At 32.8% G+C, this 20,383-nt stretch overlaps 1 protein-coding gene across 1 annotated transcript; it reads left to right on the top strand.

Moving 5' to 3' along the window:
- The first annotated feature begins 15,316 nt into the window (after positions 1 to 15,316).
- Positions 15,317 to 16,036, top strand: LOC130049785 (uncharacterized). Its single transcript, XM_056147795.1, has one exon. The coding sequence runs from the start codon at positions 15,317 to 15,319 to the stop codon at positions 16,034 to 16,036; it is 720 nt and encodes a 239-aa protein (XP_056003770.1).
- The last annotated feature ends 4,347 nt before the right edge of the window (positions 16,037 to 20,383 follow it).

The following is a 20,383-nucleotide window of genomic DNA, read 5'->3' as shown; positions in this document are numbered from 1 at the left end:
AACATGCTTTATAGTTTAAATTTCTTCCTAATGCGGCGAAACTTGAACAAGTATCCTTTTTTGTCTGAATCACTGGTATGGTACAGACCTTTTTATTTGATTGTCTCATCGAACATCCTACAATCAGTGTTGTGTGGACAAAGAAAATAAAAGTAAAACCGACAATGTAACCTAATCAGGATTAAGAACCTTTATTTCAAATTCATTGGAGGTTTAAAAAAATAAACTGCTTCGTTTGCAACTTCGGATACTTCCAAAACACACGTGTTCTCACACATTATTGTGTTAAATCGTGATTCAACGAAATTAAATATTTCTAAAACAACAATAATGAATGCTGTTGTCATTTCATAATGTACATACCTATATCGTATCAAATAATTCCATTGATGGCACAGAACTTGCATGTTTCCAGACAAACACCTGTTCTTCCTCCAACTTGCCTTTCCATGATCAAGCTTTCGCACGACGCCGATCGCTTACAGCGCATGTGCGGATTTTTGTGATTTGTTTTGATTTTACTGAGAAAACGAGACGTGTGGTAACTAAATATCCGAACATTACTTTTAATACAACTAATTGAATACTTTGGTATTATAATATTCTTGCATAAAGATGCACACTGCAATATTTAAAAAGAATATAAACGAAAACATATGTATCAACATGCAGGCAGACTTCAGCTGACTTCCCATTGTGACGTCACTGTACCATCTTTTCGCAGAATTTTCACCAAAGCAAATTCCATGTATCGCCTTAGCATACCCGCGTGGCGAGTAAGACCGCACTTATTGTAAAATTGTATTAAGCTGTACGTATTACAAAGTTAGGTTACCTCTTTCTGGTTGAAAGTTGGTGTTCATTCCACTAAGGTACTTAATCTTACCACTTGTATATCCAGGGATACATGTTTGCACAACCTTCAATTTTGTATTCCTAAAGGGATCTATGAAATTCATCATTGCTTGTAACCTTCATCATATCAAACTGGTAATATAAGCACATATATATGGTATGAAGCATTGCTAATAATCGATGATATGTTGATTACAACGAGAAAAAAATACTACCAACATTAAAGATAACACCATAAAACATACGCAGGTACATCCTATCAACATCTAGAATTGATTCTAAAATGTCAAACGGTTACGAAAAAGTAAATATTCGTATTTAATGATCTTTCAGCTCCACATGCAGACGGCCGGGATTCAAATCCTGGTCGCGATAGACCTAAGTCTAGAAAACATGTAGTACTAGTTCCTTCGGAATCAGGAGTGAATATCATGCCTCCTCGGAGATGACCCCCAAAACGGATGTCCCGTGACACAGTAGGGGTTGTATGCTAAACAAATCTCCACTGCTCTTTGGCCGTAAGCGCCAAGCGTAGGTCTAAATTCAAAGCCCTTAATCGGTATCGGTGACGTCTCCATAAGGGTTAGAATAATCGAGAGGGACATTAAACAACATACAGGGGATGCTTACTCCTCCTAGGCACCTGACCCCACCTCTGGTGTGTCCAGGGGTCCGTGATTGCCCAACTATGTATTTTGTATTGCTTATAGGAGTTATGAGATTGATCACTGATCGTTATCTTCATCTTGCATACAATCAATCAATCAATCCAAAAGTATTACTTTTTTAAACACCACTCTGATTCCACGACATTAAAACAAAACATGCTGGAATAGTTCCTGAGCGACAATATATTCGTAGTCTTCATTCATCATGTATTTCAACAACATGTAGGAATTTCCACACGTACGAATTATGCTGCTTTGTTACATATCCAGCTTACATTTTTATATTCTTATTGTACAGAGTTTAACACCTTCCTTGCATCGTTTAACTCTAATTAAAGACTCACAATATGGAGTATATTATTGCTAAAGTATGATATTAATATCAAACATATCACAGACAGAGATAATGTTGTAGCAGATATTCTATTAAGTTTGTCATGGGTATGTTTTGTTGTGGTTGTTTGTTTTGTTTTGTTGTTGTTGCTTTGATTGATGTATATTGCATATATGAGTTTTCATTGTCTTTCAAACTTTTTAAGGGGGAGGTGTTGCGTATAATACTATTTGCACTGAGTTACCCTGGAGTGATTTAGAGAAGTGATGTTTATTTGTCGTTGACACCTGTGACTGATATTGTTTTGGCTCATGTTATATTTAGAGAAGTGATGTTTATTTGTCGTTGACACCTGTGACTGATATTGTTCTAGCTCATGTTATATTTGGTAGAAAGATTCCGTTATGGCTGTATCACTGTCTTTTAAGATTGTTCTAGAAAAGTCATTCCTAGTACATAAACACTTAAATTTTCCTGATTGAAATGCTTTCTATACATTTTTGAATTATACTGGGATTTCCGGATTTGGAGTTATTATTTTCTGTTTGGATTTATTGTTCACCTACCGTAACAAACTCCGTACATCGTCAAATTCTCCGGGACTACTTTCCCCTACGAATAATGACACTGCCACAGGCTTTCCAAACTTCTGCAGAAAAACGTAAGTTACTATACGCGTGTGATTCGGTTTTCTAAAATACCAGATAGGGTGGTCACGTAGGGTTTATTTATTCCAGAATTAGTATAAATAAATTCTTCTACACTCTGTGTAACGTTTAGATTGATTAAAAATTGACACTACTGACCTTGACATTGGACTATAATTTTGAGCGGAGCGTCATCGACATAGTGACGATGATGCCGAGGCGTCTGTGGAAACAGTAGGAAGATTTTATCGTATCAAGGCCACACTTCTGCGTATTGTTGTCATATTTGAAAGGGAATCCAGCCAGGAAAGACAGATACACCAGAGACTTCTTTACATATCGATAAGGTGTCCAGAAAAAGCGAGAACATTCAAACAACCAGGTTAGTGACTCGAATTTTCTCAAATATCTCGTATCTTTGAAAAGTATGTCAGCTGTCCGTAGTGACATAGAGAATGATACATGTTGATGAAGTTTAAATGTACGTACATCTTCAGTAAAATACTACAGGTACAAATTAAAGATTGACTATCGAATATATTTTTAAAAGCCTAATTTCGTTTTTAAAACAATCTTGAAATTGTTTCTAAAATCAAAGTTCTTGAATAATCGCTAATATCAATCACTAGATCTATATCGCATTACTTTGGTTATAGGCAATTCAAATGTATATCAATAAATCTGTTGATCTATGCAAACAAAGTTTTTATGAGAAGTGCCTCCTCTCACACCCCCTCCTCCAAATTAACATTGTGGAGATGCACTTTCAAAAATTATTTTTCAAACAAATATTAATTGTGTCATGCTTATTCCCAGTGTCATGCTGTTGAACATGGTGAACATATAGATCTGATATGAGTGTATCAATGACCATGCTATGGTCTAGATTAAATCATACATACATAACTTTGTACACCTTACTAGATTCACACCTTGTGTTTACACACCAATACAGATAATTAGTGGCTCAAGAAAGAAAATCCAAAGAAATCAAATTCATATGCAGTGTAACTTAATTAAAACACCTGTCTGATATAGATATCAGTTTAATACCTGACATTTTTAAAATGAAATTAACAATCCAGCATTAATTAAGATAAATTGTAAGTGAGATATAAGGTCTATGACTAATGTAGTAATGAAATAAATTCAATGATAAATAAATGTGGGGATTTATATTATAAGTCTATGACAGGACCCAAAGTTAACATACAGAGAAATTGAAAAATATACTCTCACCACAGAAATTTCATCACTAAACATGTGAAATTTATATGATGAGACTGTTGGACAGGATGTACATATATATGTACAAACTATTCACTAATTGTTCATACACTATGCTAAACGTTTGTCACTGAAAATGCACGATGTAATAAATATGAATCATTACATATTTATGCAGTTAAAGTCAACCAATGGAAATTCAGCTAAAACCAGTGTAAAAAAATGTTCCTCTTTCAGATGTAAACATCATATTTGACGTATACATCATCATTAAATGTAATGTGTTGCAGATTGTGTTCAGATTAAATTTGTATTAATGCAGTTTTGCAACATTGAACCACACAGTTTTATTTAAATTCGATCAGAAATGTCTAAACTATGAGCATATAAATAAGACATGGTTTTTATTTTTTTAGAAATTACATCATCGCAATTGCAAACCATGATTTTGAGTCCACACCAGCTTCCACAATATGACAAAGGAGATAATTTATGGGAAGCATCCATGGGTAACCGACGACGAGGAATTACAAGATGTGAAGGATTTCCACCAGTTTGAATTAAACGAATTGGAATGAGGTACTAATACATAGATATATTTAATTTAAATTGAGAACAGTAACAAATCATGATTGTTGATTTTTGAAGGTAAATCTTTAATTCTGAGGAATGTCTATGCATGCCAACATCGCAACATTAATAGTGAGAGTAGCAATATATACTTAAGCTTTTAGAATTTTTTATTGCAACAAGGTAATTTAATTTTTTTTTATCACAAGCCATTGCTTTGCACTGTGATACATTATTGATATATACATGTTTATTGAATTTTGAGTTGTCTGAAGTTCTGAAACAACATTTGAATATAACAAATAATTTTCTTCATTTCAATTCCTGACATATGAAAAAATTACCATTTTTTTGCCTGTTTCCAAATATGTACAAGAAGTATACAGGGATTGAAAGCTGAGAAAGAGACAAAAATTCCTTTCTAATGTTACATATTATATGACAGTGAGGCTATCAATAGTGTAATAATGGTAAACATGTGAAGTGTTTGCTAATAAAATATGATAAATTTTCTGAAAGTGTCATTTAGATGTGTTTGATAGATACCTGTAGTTCTCATACAGTATATATTGAAAAAAAGCCCCATGGGAGGCAAATTTAATGAAGAGGATATGCATAGATACAGTGTATATGTATGACATACCATACATATAGAATATTTATTGACTTTCTTGGTATATCTGTAGTAGGGGCACATGGTCAAAGTAAGCTTTTCACATAAATTTTTATTTATAAAGGGGGATCTCTGACCCCTTCCAAGGAGAAATAAATGCAAAATAGAATGGATCATTCTGAATTTCAAATCTGCTATAGATCAACAGGAACAGAAATGACAAAACTGTTTGAATATTGTTGTATAGGGTTTTAAAACATGGTTGTTGAGGACATGATGGGGCCATATAAGGGTTCATTTTATTAAATTTTATGAATTTTACTGAAGGACACAAAATACATATGTAATATAAACAAACAAATTGATTACAATATAACAAATTATGCATGCACTGTAAGGGAGTGAATTTTGATTCGTTCAAACAGTGGGGTATTTTGGTGTTGGGTGATAGTTTACAGGGGACTTAAAAATAATTCCATATCAAATTCATATGATTCATGAGATACTTTTTTTTTCTTATATAAGCATTGAAGTGAAATTGTCACATATACAAAAGTAATGAAGTCATTGAAGTACAAGTAGACTGAAAAAGTGTGGTGATGAAGGATTCAATGTATTTCTGCAAGAATTTTTACTGTCTAATTAGAAACGGTCTTTGTGAAATAAGAAATAAAATGCTGCTTGAAGTTAACTCGCTTTCCTAAGTGGTCTTAATTTCGAAAAGATCTTGTATGTGAAAGAAAATGTTTTCTGGAAAGCTATAAATCATTAAATTTTTGTTCAATTCTGTAAGAAAATAAATAATTATATGGGGACCAGAGTCATATAATTACGAACATCAGAGCATGGCGTATACTACAAAGAATTATACTTCCGGCAAATAGAGGGAGTATCCATTTTCACTTTTTATGACAAATATGCCTTCCATGTAAAATAATACAATGGACAATACAATTTAAAAATATCATAAAATCAATAAACTAAGTTGCTTCATGCCAACAAGAGTAACAGTGTGTGTGTGTGTGTTTTCTCTCTCTCTCTTCTTCATTTTTGCTGCCCCCCCTTTTTTTAGAAGCAAATATACATGCATGAACCTGTACTTATATCATATGTCTCAAATGCAACCTGCGAAGAAACGCTGATTTGTTTTAGAATATAGATAATGGTGACTGCAATTTTTGTTCTATTTAGCCTATTTCGTTTAATGATGTTGAGTAAATTTACCCCCCCCCCCCTCCTCCTATATGCCCATTTTCATAAATGTGCACCGGATAACGTAAATTTCTTTATATTGCTGTGCATACATTTCTAAATGTAAGTTTATCAACGGCGCCTTACATATACTACGTCGATGACGCTCCGCTCACATATATATATATGGATCCCTGACGTCAACAGATGAAAACGTAAACTATGATTTTAAAATTCACCGGGCATCGTGTACAACGACAAGGACTAGGCCTGCATCAAATTCTTTTAAAATGAATACGAATGGACGTTTTCGTATCTGATTCTAGCGAAATTGCATTTATCTGAATCAAATAATTTGACTCTACAATTTTACTTACTTTACTTACCTTCTCTTTCATTGATTTATATAGTACGTTATTAATAACGGTCTATGAATATTTATTTGAAGAAATTTGAAAGAAAATTATAATCTAAGACTTGATAATCTATTAGGTGCAAGGAAACTGATATCGATATTAGGGAACCATTACGTGCAGAATAATCGCGTAACACCCATTCTCAATATAAGAGCTCAAAATGATTTGTTAAAAATAAAGTTACAGATAGAATATTACTATTATGCATAATGAAAACAAAATGTTTATAGACTTTGTCTCAAATTTTGTTTTTATCAAATCTAAATACATGAAATAATGACAAAGTGTTAAAAAAGAGGATAATTTCTATTCAAATATACACGAAAAATGTACGTTACAGTCGCTGTATCATCAACATAGTTCTATAATTAAGAGTGTTATTGAAGAAAATTATATTTTTTGGGTTGTGTTTTAACACCAATGAATACACCAATGTATATTAACAAAATGATCTTTCAAGTATCCCCCTCCTCTTCAAATAATGGTGAATTATCGTTCAGGTAAAAAGAAATATTTTTTTTCGATATAATACTTTTCTCAGTTCTTCTCATTGTGTTTGTACCGATCAGTTTGGAATACACTTTTTTTAAATGGTTAGTGTTTAACGTCTACACAATTAGCTTTTCATTAAAAAAAAACATATAGTTTGGCAATTTAAATACCTGATATAAATGTAACGTACATTTCATGATTATTGTCAATAAGAAAAACTCAAAGCATCATTAATTTTTGTTTCAATATATTTGTAAACACTATTTTAATGAAAGGAAACGTGTTCAAAATTACCGCAAACCCAAAAGAATATACTTAAAATGTGAAATGTGATTTGGTAACGTACATTTCCAACTTTCAATAACACACAAATAAACGTCACGAAATCAACTGTAAAGAAATAAAAATCATTTTGACGAAGTGTTTCCAGACCGCATTAAGAAATTATAATGTTGATAGAAATAATTTGGTGGTTTTTCTTTTTCAAAATTTAATGTTTGGTAACGTACATTTCGAAGATTTTAACGATGAAAGTTAAAGCACAACGTGTGGACATTGTATATGGAAACACAATTTTCGCTATCAGTAGAAGAAGAAGACGACAATATTCTTTTTTTAAAATATAGATTTAAAAGTTGCAGAGAATTTCTAAACATCAGCTTTACAATTTACCGCGTTTTTGCAACTGTGACGTCATGTCGTCAACGCTTCATATCTGAAAGCCTGTGGCAGTGATGATATTGGAGTTGTAACGTAACGGAATATACTGAGATGACCGGAGCTTGCTACCGTAAGCTAGTATTTTGTTATTGCTACAATTATCTTTCAATTATTAACTGTAAATACATATTTTTAATTTTTCATTTGCTTTTTGTTAGCAAGTTTTACTGAGCTATTAAGGGTATATTCTGACTCATAACTAAAGTAAACACGTCATATAGCATTTGAAGCGATGATAGGTTGTATTGGCAAACTAGGTCGTTATAACGACCATATGATTTGCATAATGCTGATTTTAAACGAGACTGTAGGAACTCTTGCGCCATCATCTTGTTTGTTAGTAGCCGCTTCGATTTAAAAACTGAACATACGCAGAACAAGCTTTTGTGTATCGAATTAGTTGAGAGATGTAAACACCATGTACAAGTGGTAATGGAACATTGCTACGAAATATGGAAAGTTGACGATGGATAAGTTGAAACCGTCCTTTTTGTCATAAAGTTAAGTTGTTAGTTTGCCGTTAATATATATTTTCAAAAAAGTATTTAAATATGAAGCAGAAGTGGACGACTGTGTGGTGTCTTTTTTTTCGAGTTCACTCGGATATATGGAATTGGCATATTATTTGGACTACGGATAACACCACTTACCTGATCGGGATATAGGTCTCACGGCGGGTATGACCGGTCAACAGGAGATGTTTATTCCTCCTAGGCACCTGATCCCACCTTTGGTGTGTCCAGGGGTCCGTGTTTGCCCAACTATCTATTTTGTATTGCTTGTAGGAGTTATGAGATTGATCAATGTTCGTTATCTTCACCTTGCATATGAAAGCTGAAGATAACGAACAGTGACATGAAAGTTATAAACGTGCAATACTTAAACAGGCTGTAAATACGTATTGTTCCAGAATACATCTTCCTTATGCATATTTGTCCAAATAAGAAAGTACAACGAGAACTAGACGTATTAATCCGAAAACAGATTCCTTAACCGAACTATAGTTACACACGCAGTGTGATGACTTCCGCGTAAGGTATGGTCAATTGAACTGAAACTAAATCAAGTTACTCGTTGTTTTAAAACTAACCACTGTATAATCCAATAGATTTGTCATATAAATGTTTAATGTGCAGTTCTACATTACATTAACCCCTTCTTTACGGTACCGGTCAATTTGACCGGTGGTGCGTAAAAACGGGACAGCGCAGAAGGAGTGCCTCTAAATCTTTCAAACTACGGTCATAAGATATATGATCTATATATCATATTCTTGGAAATTTTCTCTATTTTTGAACTATGTAAAAATCAGTGAAGTAAATAAAGCTATTAAATTAATAAAAGCATTTAAAGCGAAATATGGCTTCGTCTAAATATGACGCAACGCTTTGTCGCAAGGTCATTTCCCCCCTCGATACGATTTTTTTAATCTCCCGTATGAATGCACTATTTTTTATATTTTTGAAAAGCATATATTCCCTGCTTTCAGAACATATAAAATTATTTCTAATGCCTGGCAAAGTTATAAGAAAATAGCTATATTTTGCACATGTACGCTTTCTTACAATTTTATTTCTCAATGTTTAAACAGATCGGCGTTTTACCAATATTCATATATGGAAATAGGGAAAAGTAAATACAGCCTGTAAAAGTACAGGAAATGTTCTTTTTGATGGACCCTTATTCGTGTTGTAATTCTTGTTAGTTTTTATATTACGATAACATGAAATTGGGACATGCTGCGCGGTTTTCTTTAAAATTAGCGATAAAACGTCGGTGCTGAAAGCGATCGACGCGCATCGCACAATAAAGTAGTGAAAACTATTTGTATTGTCCTCTGTTGGTAATATGAATACTTTTTGATACACTAAAACAATATCCATATATGTATGAAATAATCAGCCAGGTATTCTCTGCTTTAAAAAAAAAGAAGTATAAAACCCATTATTGGTAAATAACAGTTACACCACCTACTTGTATTGTAACTTCATAAAACACCTAACGAGAATGTTACATCGGTACAGTGAATAAAAAAAAAATACTTCAAATTCAGATATAAACGTTATGTAATATTTATTCGGTATAGAAATATTTTTTTCTGCCAAACAAAGAAAACAAAAAGACCAGTCTGCATATTGTATTATATAATACTTGTTCCCCCGTGATCCGGATCGCGACCGCGGGGTTTTCTGAAAGTGTCCACGGGCAACACACGTGTTTCCGTTTCAACGAAAACAACAACACAACAAACGCTTGTATTGTATTTTACATCTTGAAAAGGACCTGATGTCAGATGAAGAAGTCTGAAAATACCTTGGATATCCTGTTGCAGAATGACTCAAACGATCATGCATTCAGTATAAACATGTAAGTTTATGTAGCCACATAGGCCGACTAGAAAAAAAAACGTTCGCGGTTATGCCATGTTATGAAAAATGCACGATTAGTATATTAACCGCAATTTGATGCCATAATTTGTCGTTTCATGAAAGGAAATATGTATATTTTATGATATCTAAACCAAGTGTATAACACCCAATTGTTTATTAAGAGCTGAGCATATCTGACATCAATTAATCTGTCCTGGTCCGGCATTAATCAGTCTGACCCCCCTCCCCCTTTTTGGTATCTCCTCACCTGACGCGCGAGTGTAAGAAGAGGGTGGATTTAGTGTACGATGAGAAAAGGGTGGGATGGTTTTAATCAGACTGGGCATTGCTGACCATTGGTGCGGAGGCTATTTTCCAAGATTGTTTATGTTTATAAAAAAAATCTTTCTTTAATAATAGTATGTTTACCGTAATTTGAGGTTTTTCTTCATATTGCAACAGAAATAAAAACAAAATGTTTGTTTGGGACAAAAGGTGTGTGCATGGGGGGGGGGGGTTAACATCAATCAAAATCTGGTTATGACAGGCTATTGAAAAAAGCATTTAATTATATGATCCATACATGCTGGTGTGCTTTGAGCTGATGGGCATCTGCCCACTTCTTGCTTAGATTTTCTCTAATATCGACTAAATCCACACCCCATCAGAGTACCATGTAAGGGAATTTAGACACTGTGTACAATGAAGAACCAATTCAATTCTACTTTAAATCTGGGGTCATTCAATTTCCATCAGAGGCACAATATTTTCGCTGGACACTGTATATTTTAACCTGAATTTCTTCAGTATTTGCTCCCATGTATATGTTGGGCATAATGCTAACACCTCCATGGTGTATAGTGGTTTTTTTTTCAATACGCACTCTGCTACACTCGCAAAGTATAATGAAATATTCCATTGATTTGATTTCTAACATATGTATGTAAAACTTATACGGTACCAATTTTGATGCACCAGATGCGCATTTCGACAAATAATGTCTCTTCAGTGATGCTCAACCGAAATCTTTGAAATCCGAAATAACTATCTATGTAATCCCTTACCAAATAGCACTTCAAATATAGGACATCTCTATCTTTAAATAAATATGATCAGTACTTTCGTGCGAAACTGTCCCTTACTATCATGAAGCTTATATTCTGCTTTAAAACACAAACCAATAATTCTTAATTGTATTTTTTCATCTTTAAAAAGGTTATTGACATCCCAATATTTAGTGGGAAGCTTCCAGGTATCTTGCACTAGTGACAGTCTACTGGCAAATCCAGACATGCATTGGAAGTATGTTGGTGTGGAGGACACAGGGACACCTGATCCAAGAACTGTGGCATTTCATTCGGAGTGACAACCTGGCATGCAGTTGGTATGACTCTTTGAGGTTGAATATAGGGTTAAATCCATATACATTTAGTTAACATTCAAATGAATCCAGATAATACATTCACAAATGGAATCATGGCATTATGGTACACTGATATGTGTGTACCAGTTTACTGTTTATCGTTGCATTACTAGATATAACATGCATACAAAAAGAGACAAAACACTGAAAATCATTATTCTGTTTCTAATTATAAGGTATGCTAAGTGTTTTAAATGCTGACAAATAAGGTATGATTTGCATTTTTATTTTCAGATATGGGAACTGATTATTCAGAGAATTGCAGCTTTTATGAAGCTGTTTTTGACAGAAGATTTGGTTTTCTCCATCTGTGTTGCCACCAACCATTATGCTGTGATGGTCATATCTAGGGGGAAGGGTTGTCATATGCTTCCCAAGGAAGTTCGAAGCCTCTCACTGAAGAGGAACTGTACAGGTATTACTAGTTTTAACGTACCGATATTGTGACAGTGATTTCTAGTTTAAAACGAATAATAAAATGCATTTTATAAGATTACCTTTACCAAAATTGATCTGGCTAAGTAATTAAACGCATAATTTTCAGAGGGCCTTGATTATAGAAAACATTTACAGAGCCAATTGAGTATTCAAAAGCTCTGATAATACATCAGTATATTGGGGCTAAGTATAAACAATCTTTCTTTTTTTCTTCTTCAGATTTTTGGGCATTATCTTATGTACATGTCTGCTGAGAAGTTCCAGTCGATAGACAGATATTGGTCAACGCATGTCCCTATCGGAACAACCTAGTATCAAGAATTATGTCTAGAAATATGTTTTAAGAGGTTGAATATAAGAAGAACAATTTTTATTAAATATAATGCAAGTGCATTTAAATTTAGTGATTGAAAGTAAGTACTTGAACATTCGTATACATGTACAATGAACTTGGGAAGGAAAAACGGGCATTGTTTTTGCATACATGTAGCATTTGATATCATAATGGTGTTGTTGCTTAGCAACCAAATATATTTGAATATAAAAAATTGATTTTTTTTAGATTTTAACAGGAAAGATCTTTGTTTTAATGTTGCAATATTAATACTATTTAGTGGGATACAATGGCAAAACGTCATATTATTAGAAAATGATGAATATGTATATGAAGTACGAAATTTTCATTTTATGACCTTTGACCTTAATTCTCTTCATTATATTTTTTGTTAAAAACCTTTTAAAATGATTGAAATCTAGTCAAAGATTATATTTTTAAAATAATGTGACATTTACTAATCATCATGCAATGTAACTATGTTTAAATTGTGTCGAATGGATGTAGAAAGGCAAATTATGGTCAAAATTACACCATAAGTGTTACTTAGCAACCAAAAATATTTGTTTGTCAATAAAATTGATTAATTCGATTGTGATGTTTTTGTAGTATTTTAAAAGACATATCAGCTCATACATTTAGAATTTCCTATTTTTGACTCGAATACAGTGAGAGGGGTCGTAATATATATATTCCAAAGAAAAAAGATTGCAAAAATGTGCACTTAAATGACCTTTGACCCTATAGAACTCTTTGGGGTCATGGGATAACATGACAAAGTTTATAAAAAAAAATGCTCCCTGTCCAATTCGTAACAAAATTATATATCACATGCCTACCTAAAATCGTGATACATGCAGATGTAACTCCATTTGAAAATATTGTCATTTAGTCTTTAAAAACCTCTAAAATGTACCGGTAGAGAAAATGTTAAATTGATCTTATTTAACATATATGCTAAAATCTATGGAATTAATATCATTTTAGATATATCACTATACACATGTGCTTTTTGTACCTATATATAAATGATTAGCAGGGATATTATCTAAGAAGGGGAGGGTTAAATTTGTTAACACTCAATTGCTATTGGTATATGCTACGTATCTTTGTTAGTTTGATATTACTTTAATGCTTAAAACAAATGATATGGGCATGATAAAAGATGGAGTAAAAACAAAATGGGAATAAAGCATTCCTGTTCTGGGTTTCTTATTCTACAACAATATATCCATTAATGTATTTGATGCTTACCCTTCACAGAAAGTATAAAAAGTTTACTCGAGGCAAATCAATATAAACATGGATAACCTCAGTAGCTCAAAGAACAATAACTCTTGATGTTTTGCAGAAGATAAGACTGCACTTATAGTAAAGTTACGTTGCCTTGTCTGGTAGAGCTCTGGTTTACTGAAACTAGTTTCCATGCATACGCTGTTCATAAATGTTTAAAGTTTTCTGTGTATGTGATTGATAGAGATGTAATGGCTATAAGGCTACCACAACGAAAGGTGATTAGTTTCATGTATTAGAAATATAATGCTAATGATAGAGGAATCACATATCCCCAGACACATCAGGGGGGGAACAGTTATTGATAGAGTACTTTAATGACATACATCTGGTGATGATCTGTTATAGAGCACCTTATTGTCATACATCTGCTGGTGATCTGCTCTATACACCTGCGTTTTTGTTTCTCTAACCCTAACTCAGGGTATGTGCAGGAAATGCGCATCATTTTTTTAACAAAAAACATGAACACATGTGAAATTTATCGGGTGAGATTAACGATCATTGCGTTTTTCTCCATAGTAGTAAAATTGGAATGTTGAAAATAATGTAAACAGTAATATGAATAATATGAAATGTAATCTAGATTGAAGTAATTCTTTAAAAATGATATATCCGTTTACTCATTCATGCATATAAGACTCATGACAGGTGCAAACTATCAAAATGGGGGGCGTGTCCGTCTTAAACACTTGATCCCACCTCTGGTATATCCGGTATTGGCTTACTATATATCTTATATTCCTTATAGGAGGTACGATGTTGATAACAGTTCGTTATATCCACCTTTCATATCAAAATGAAAGTATAAGCGATTCCATACGGTATGGATTGCTGCTAATATTCGACGAATTGTTAATCACATGGAGACAAATGCTTACATAAACTTAAACACGAAACCATAAAAGTTTATTTGGTGTCGCACAAACCTCTAAAAGTATTTCTAAAATGTAAAACGTTTAAAAGACAGGCTACTGAATGGTCCTGTGCACGAAATGAAGTCATTCAAATTGTTGAATAATTATTCAAAAAGGAGATATGATGAACTGATCATTAGAATATGACAACATGCATATAGAACAGAGACTGAACGGTCAATAAATTTAACTCATTGATGCATGAAACTTATCTAGATATTCACTGGAATGTAACGAAATTGTTACTGAAAGGCGACTGAATGGTATCAGAAATGAGAGTGCTTTAATGGTAATTAAATCGTGACTGAATGACTACTGAGAGATGTTTGAAAGGTAGTTCAATAGTAATTAACATCTGGCTGAATGGACATTTCAAAGTACATGTAATGGAAATATAACTTGCTTTATTCATCTAAATACCTATCACGAGAACGTGCTATGCCTATTTTATCTTAATGTTTAACTTATGAACTTCTTACTTGTTGTGTTTTATGAGGCAGTAGCAAAAAATGTTTTTATAAACCCACAGCAACAATAAGAACAAAAAATAGGAAAAGGAATGAATGAAGGAAATGAAAATAGCGAAACGCTTTATTGGTGTTTGAGTATTAAGTCAAATGTTGACACGTGATCAGAGCCAGGTAGTCATGTTTTTCTGAGCTCCAACATTTTGACCAAATAATGTGAGTTTTCTGTGTGTGGGATTACATATATTTGAACCAGACCGTTCAGAAGTTAATTTGGATACCTGGAAAGTGATTTTACTTGTGAAATTGAAAATATAGTGATTTTGTTCGAAATTTCTTAAAATGAGCCTGAGTAGAAGTCGTGAGAAGTCGTCAGTCACAAACAGTGCTAGCAGTCACGGCCCAGTGAATGTCACAGACCCGGGTATATCCACCGCACCTACGCTAACGCAGGAGATAATAAGCACGATACAAGCAATACCTAATATACAAACAACATTGGGGGAATTATCGGAATCTCTCAGAGTGATCAAAGAACTAACTCAAGGTATAAAGAACATTAAGAATGACCTGTGGGAGGAAGATGGTTTCGACTTCCGTATCTCTCATATTGCTGAACAACAAGAAGTGGACTCAGGAAACATTCAGGTGCTGAAGCAAGAGAACAAAATGTTGAAAGAAGATATAGATATGTTAAAATCTGTAGTTATTAACTTAGACAGAACCGTCAGAAAACAGCAAAGCGAGATCACAGATTTAAAGTCAAGATCAATGAAGCAGAACTTACTCATTCACAATTTACCCGAAGAAGAGAATGAAAATCTTTTCAAGAAAATCCCACAATTGATTAAAGAATACCTGGGAGTCGAAACAACTTTTGCAAACATACATCGAAACGGGCCTAAAAATCCGGGTAGACCAAGAACTATTACGGGTCGACTAGAGAAATTTACTGATAAGGAGAAAGTCCTCAAGCACAAAAAGACAAAAGAAATAGCAAAGGGTCTGGCTCTACAGAACAATCAAATACACCTTTCTACATTACCCCACACAGACCAGTAGAGGTAGCTGAAAATCGGAAAAAACTCCAAGAAATAAGTAACCGGTATTGGAAAGAGAATGTGAAAACACGTTTCGTAGGAGACAAGTTAGTTTTTCCTAACGGAAACACATACAAAGAAAAAGTGTTAAAACCAAAGCCTGAAAACATTTTGCTAGTGTATCAAGCAGAAAAAGAGGCACTTCAACAGATCCAGATGTCGACACTAGAAACCTTCACAGAAGGGAACGATTTTAAAATCGCGGCATCTACCACAGCGACCTTTAACCAGGTCAGAAACTTCTATAAAAAAGTTGTTATGGACTCAAATTACTCAAACGCGGATCACAATATATTGGTATATCGATTCACAGACAAAAACGGTTTGATCCACGAGGGGTATAACGACGATGGTGAGCACGGGGCTGGGAGAAGACTTCTTAAAGATCTCCAATTTCTCCATGTTACAGACATGACATGTATCATCTCTAGATTCTTCGGAAAATATCTTGGCTATCGTAGATTCCAAATTATGGAAAACCTCGCGGCAGACATTGTTCTCGCGCACCGAGGTGAAACGTTGGGGTAAACATCGACAGTGTATTGATAAAATTCGCATAGACATTGTTTAGATATATGGGACAAATATATTGAAAACTTAGAAATACTCACTTATCGACTCCATACACCTCCCAGCGGTGAAAGAAATTACATTGTTTATTTATATTGTTTATTTTTGCACATATACCAGCTTTAATTATTTTGATTAATGCCAACTGATATTACCCCCCCCCCTTCAGCTTTTTGTTACCATCCCTGGCCTTTAGATTAGTTGATGAAATATTGATGAAATGTCAAATTTATGTTTATACATGTGTAACTTTATTTAGTAGTTCCACGCAAATACGTCATGCATAGAATGTACATAACATGTAATATTTTGTATTAATCGGGATATTTATTTTCCACGAAGTGTATTATTCCGGATATTTAATTTCCATGAATTATAACATACTGGTTCTTATATTTAGCTTTCATTTAAAGCTTCCAGTATATAAACATGCAGATGTGAAAACTTCATAAGGTTGGTCAAGTATGTTCTGTTTAGTCAGTTATACATTTGATTACGTACAGTATATTCATCTGTACATATGTGTTTTTTCTTTTTGATTTCTTTTGTTCGGGGTCCCCCCACTGTTATATACTTGGCTCCAAGCAAGTTCAATCTATTGAATACATGTGCATGCAACCCATTTTATCACGAATTTACTCTGAATTACTGTGTGTGCTTTAAACATTTCAACGCAAATCGTAATGTCTTTTAACTTATCCTGCATATCGTTAAATGTAAGAGGCCTAAACTCACCAAGTAAAAGAAAAACATTGTTTACATTTTTTAAAGAGAATTTTCAAGGCCACTTTGTTTATTTACAAGAAACACACTCAACTGCACAAGATGAATCAAAATGGATAAACGAATGGAACTCGGATATCATATTTAATCATGGAGAATCAAATAGGAAAGGTGTAGCAATTTTATTTCCACATAATGTTGAGTATAAGATATTAAAACATACATGTGTCAATGCTGGTAGATTTCTACAAGTTTTTGTACAATTAGATAAAACATAATTTATTTTATCAAATGTGTATGCACCAACTAAGGATAACCCATCAGAACAGAATTAATTTTTAAACAACATCTTAAATCACTTAGAAGAAGAGAGTTCTCAGAATCTGATTCTAGGTGGCGACTTCAATATTACATTGAACCCAAATTTGGATAAGAAAGGGGGGTGTATTGAAGGAAAATCTAAATATAGAGACAATCTTATATCTTCAATAAAATATTTAAACCTTGTAGATATATGGCGAGAACAAAATCCAAATGGTATGCTATTTACGTTTAGTCGGAAAAATCCTATAATATTATCAAGATTAAATTTTTTCTTAATTCCTGCTTTTCTTGCACCACTTTGCAAAACAAGTATTAAACCATCCATAAAAAATGATCATAGTGTAATTACTTTGAATATAAAGGGTAAAGGTTTCGAAGATAGAGGCCCCGGTTTTTGGAAATTTAATTCATCCCTATTAGAAGATGAAGAGTTTGTGTTGAAAACAAAACAAAACATTTTACAGCTAAAAGAGAAATATTTTTTTATGAATGATAAACAACTAAAATGGGACACCATAAAATGTGAACTCAGAGGGTTTATAGTAAAATTTTCAAAACTTAAAGCTCGCAAACTAAGAAAAGATGAAGAAAACATAGCTAAGGAACTTGATGATCAAAAACGAAAAATGTCGGAAGATCCTACGGAAGAAAATGTAAATAAATATAATGAAATTAAAGAAAAGTTAGAATTGATAAATGAAAATAAAACAAGAGGTATTATTCTTCGATCAAAAGCAAAGTGGTGTGAAGAAGGAGAAAAGTGTACTAAATATTTTCTCTCCTTAGAAAAAAGAAACTATAAAAATAAATACATATCTACAATAACGTCAAATAAAGGGGTTTTGGAAGGAAGAGAGAAAATATTAAAAGAAGAACAATCATTTTTTGAAAAGTTATACACATCAGATTTAGATTATTGTGACTATAAGAATTATATTGATCAATTTACTTACAATATGAATATTCAAAAACTTGAAAAAGAGGATTCCTTGTCTTGTGAAGGACCTATTACAGTTCATGAATGTGAAGCTATACTAAACACTTTTAAATGCAATCAATCGCCTGGCAATGATGGTTTCCAAATGGAATTTTATAAGTATTTTTGGAAAGAAATTTCAGAATTAATAATTGACAGCCTGAATGAAAGTATCCAAAAACACAAACTTTCCATAGATCAAAGAAAAAGCATCATAACTCTTGTACCTAAAAAAGATAAAGATAGGACTGTACTTAAAAACTGGAGACCAATATCACTTCTTAACTTTGACTACAAAATTTTATCAAAAGTAATTGCTAGAAGAATTAAAAAGTTTTTACCTCAAATTGTAGACACTGATCAAACTGGATATATAGAGAACAGATTTATTGGAGAAAACATTAGAACTATTTCTGATCTTATACACTATACAAGTCTAAAAAACATTCCTGGTTTAATTCTTTTAGTTGATTTTGAGAAGGCATTCGACACTGTAGAATGGAATTTCTTGGATAAAGTATTAGATACATTTGGGTTTGGAGAAAGTTTTAGACTCTGGGTTAAGATACTATACACAGATATCTCAAGCTGTGTTATAAACAACGGATTCTCAACTCCTTTTTTCAAAATAAGTAGAGGAGTCAGGCAAGGTTGTCCCCTTTCTCCATATCTTTTCATTCTTTGTGTTGAGTTGCTTGCAATAAGAATAAGAGAAAACAAAAATGTTCATGGAATCAGAATTGGTGAAACAGAATTTAAGATAAGTCAACTAGCAGATGACACTACCTGCTTTTTAAATGATGAGAAATCTGGAATTGAATTACTAAACATCATTCAAAATTTTAAACATTGTTCTGGACTCAAAATTAATTTAGATAAAACAGAAGCAGTTTGGATTGGAAGTTGTAAAAATTTCAGACCAGGAATCTTACCTGTTAAGTGGTCAAAAGGTCAATTTTTTACATTAGGAATATGGTTTAGTTCAAAAGGTGAAGAAGAAATGTTAAGAAAGAATTTTAATACAAAACTAGAAGAATTGAAATTAACATTAAATTTATGGAAAATGAGGAATCTAACTCTTATTGGTAAAATCCTAATAACAAAAACACTGGCAATCCCTAAACTCATTTATCAAGCGCAAGTTCTCCCTTTCTCGTCAGCATTAATTAAAGAAGTAGAAAAAGAAATAAATGCCTTTATTTGGAATAATGAAAAGCCAAAAGTAAAAAGTACAGTAAGCAGTCAAAAAATTAGTAAAGGGGGTTTGAAAGTACCTAAATTTGATATTCAGGTCAAATCATTAAGATTAGGCTGGGTAAAAAGAATTTTCACTAATATAAAATCAAAATTAAGAAGCATAATTCAATTTTACTTGCAAGATATTGAATTAAATGACTTTATTATCTCTAGAGGATGCATGAATCATTTAGACATTGATACTTTTTTGCCAAAGTTTTACAGTGATATTGTTAGTACATGGAGAGAATTCAGACATATTGTAAATGTTGAACCAGTCGTTTTTAAAGAAAGTTTATGGTTTAATGACAATATTAAAATTGACAATAAAGAGGTTTTTTGGAAGAAGTGGTATGAAAGGGGTATTTTATATATTGGAGATATTGTAGATAGAGATAAAGACTTCCTTAGCCATGAAAAATTAAATGAAACACACAATTTAAACATATCTTTTTTTGAATACTATTGTTTAAGAAATGC

The sequence above is a fragment of the Ostrea edulis genome, chromosome 8 (genome assembly GCF_947568905.1).
Source record: "Ostrea edulis chromosome 8, xbOstEdul1.1, whole genome shotgun sequence".
NCBI classification, from domain to species: domain Eukaryota; kingdom Metazoa; phylum Mollusca; class Bivalvia; order Ostreida; family Ostreidae; genus Ostrea; species Ostrea edulis.
The sequence above is the reverse complement of the archived record's forward strand: the minus strand, read 5'-3'. Positions and strand labels throughout refer to the sequence as shown.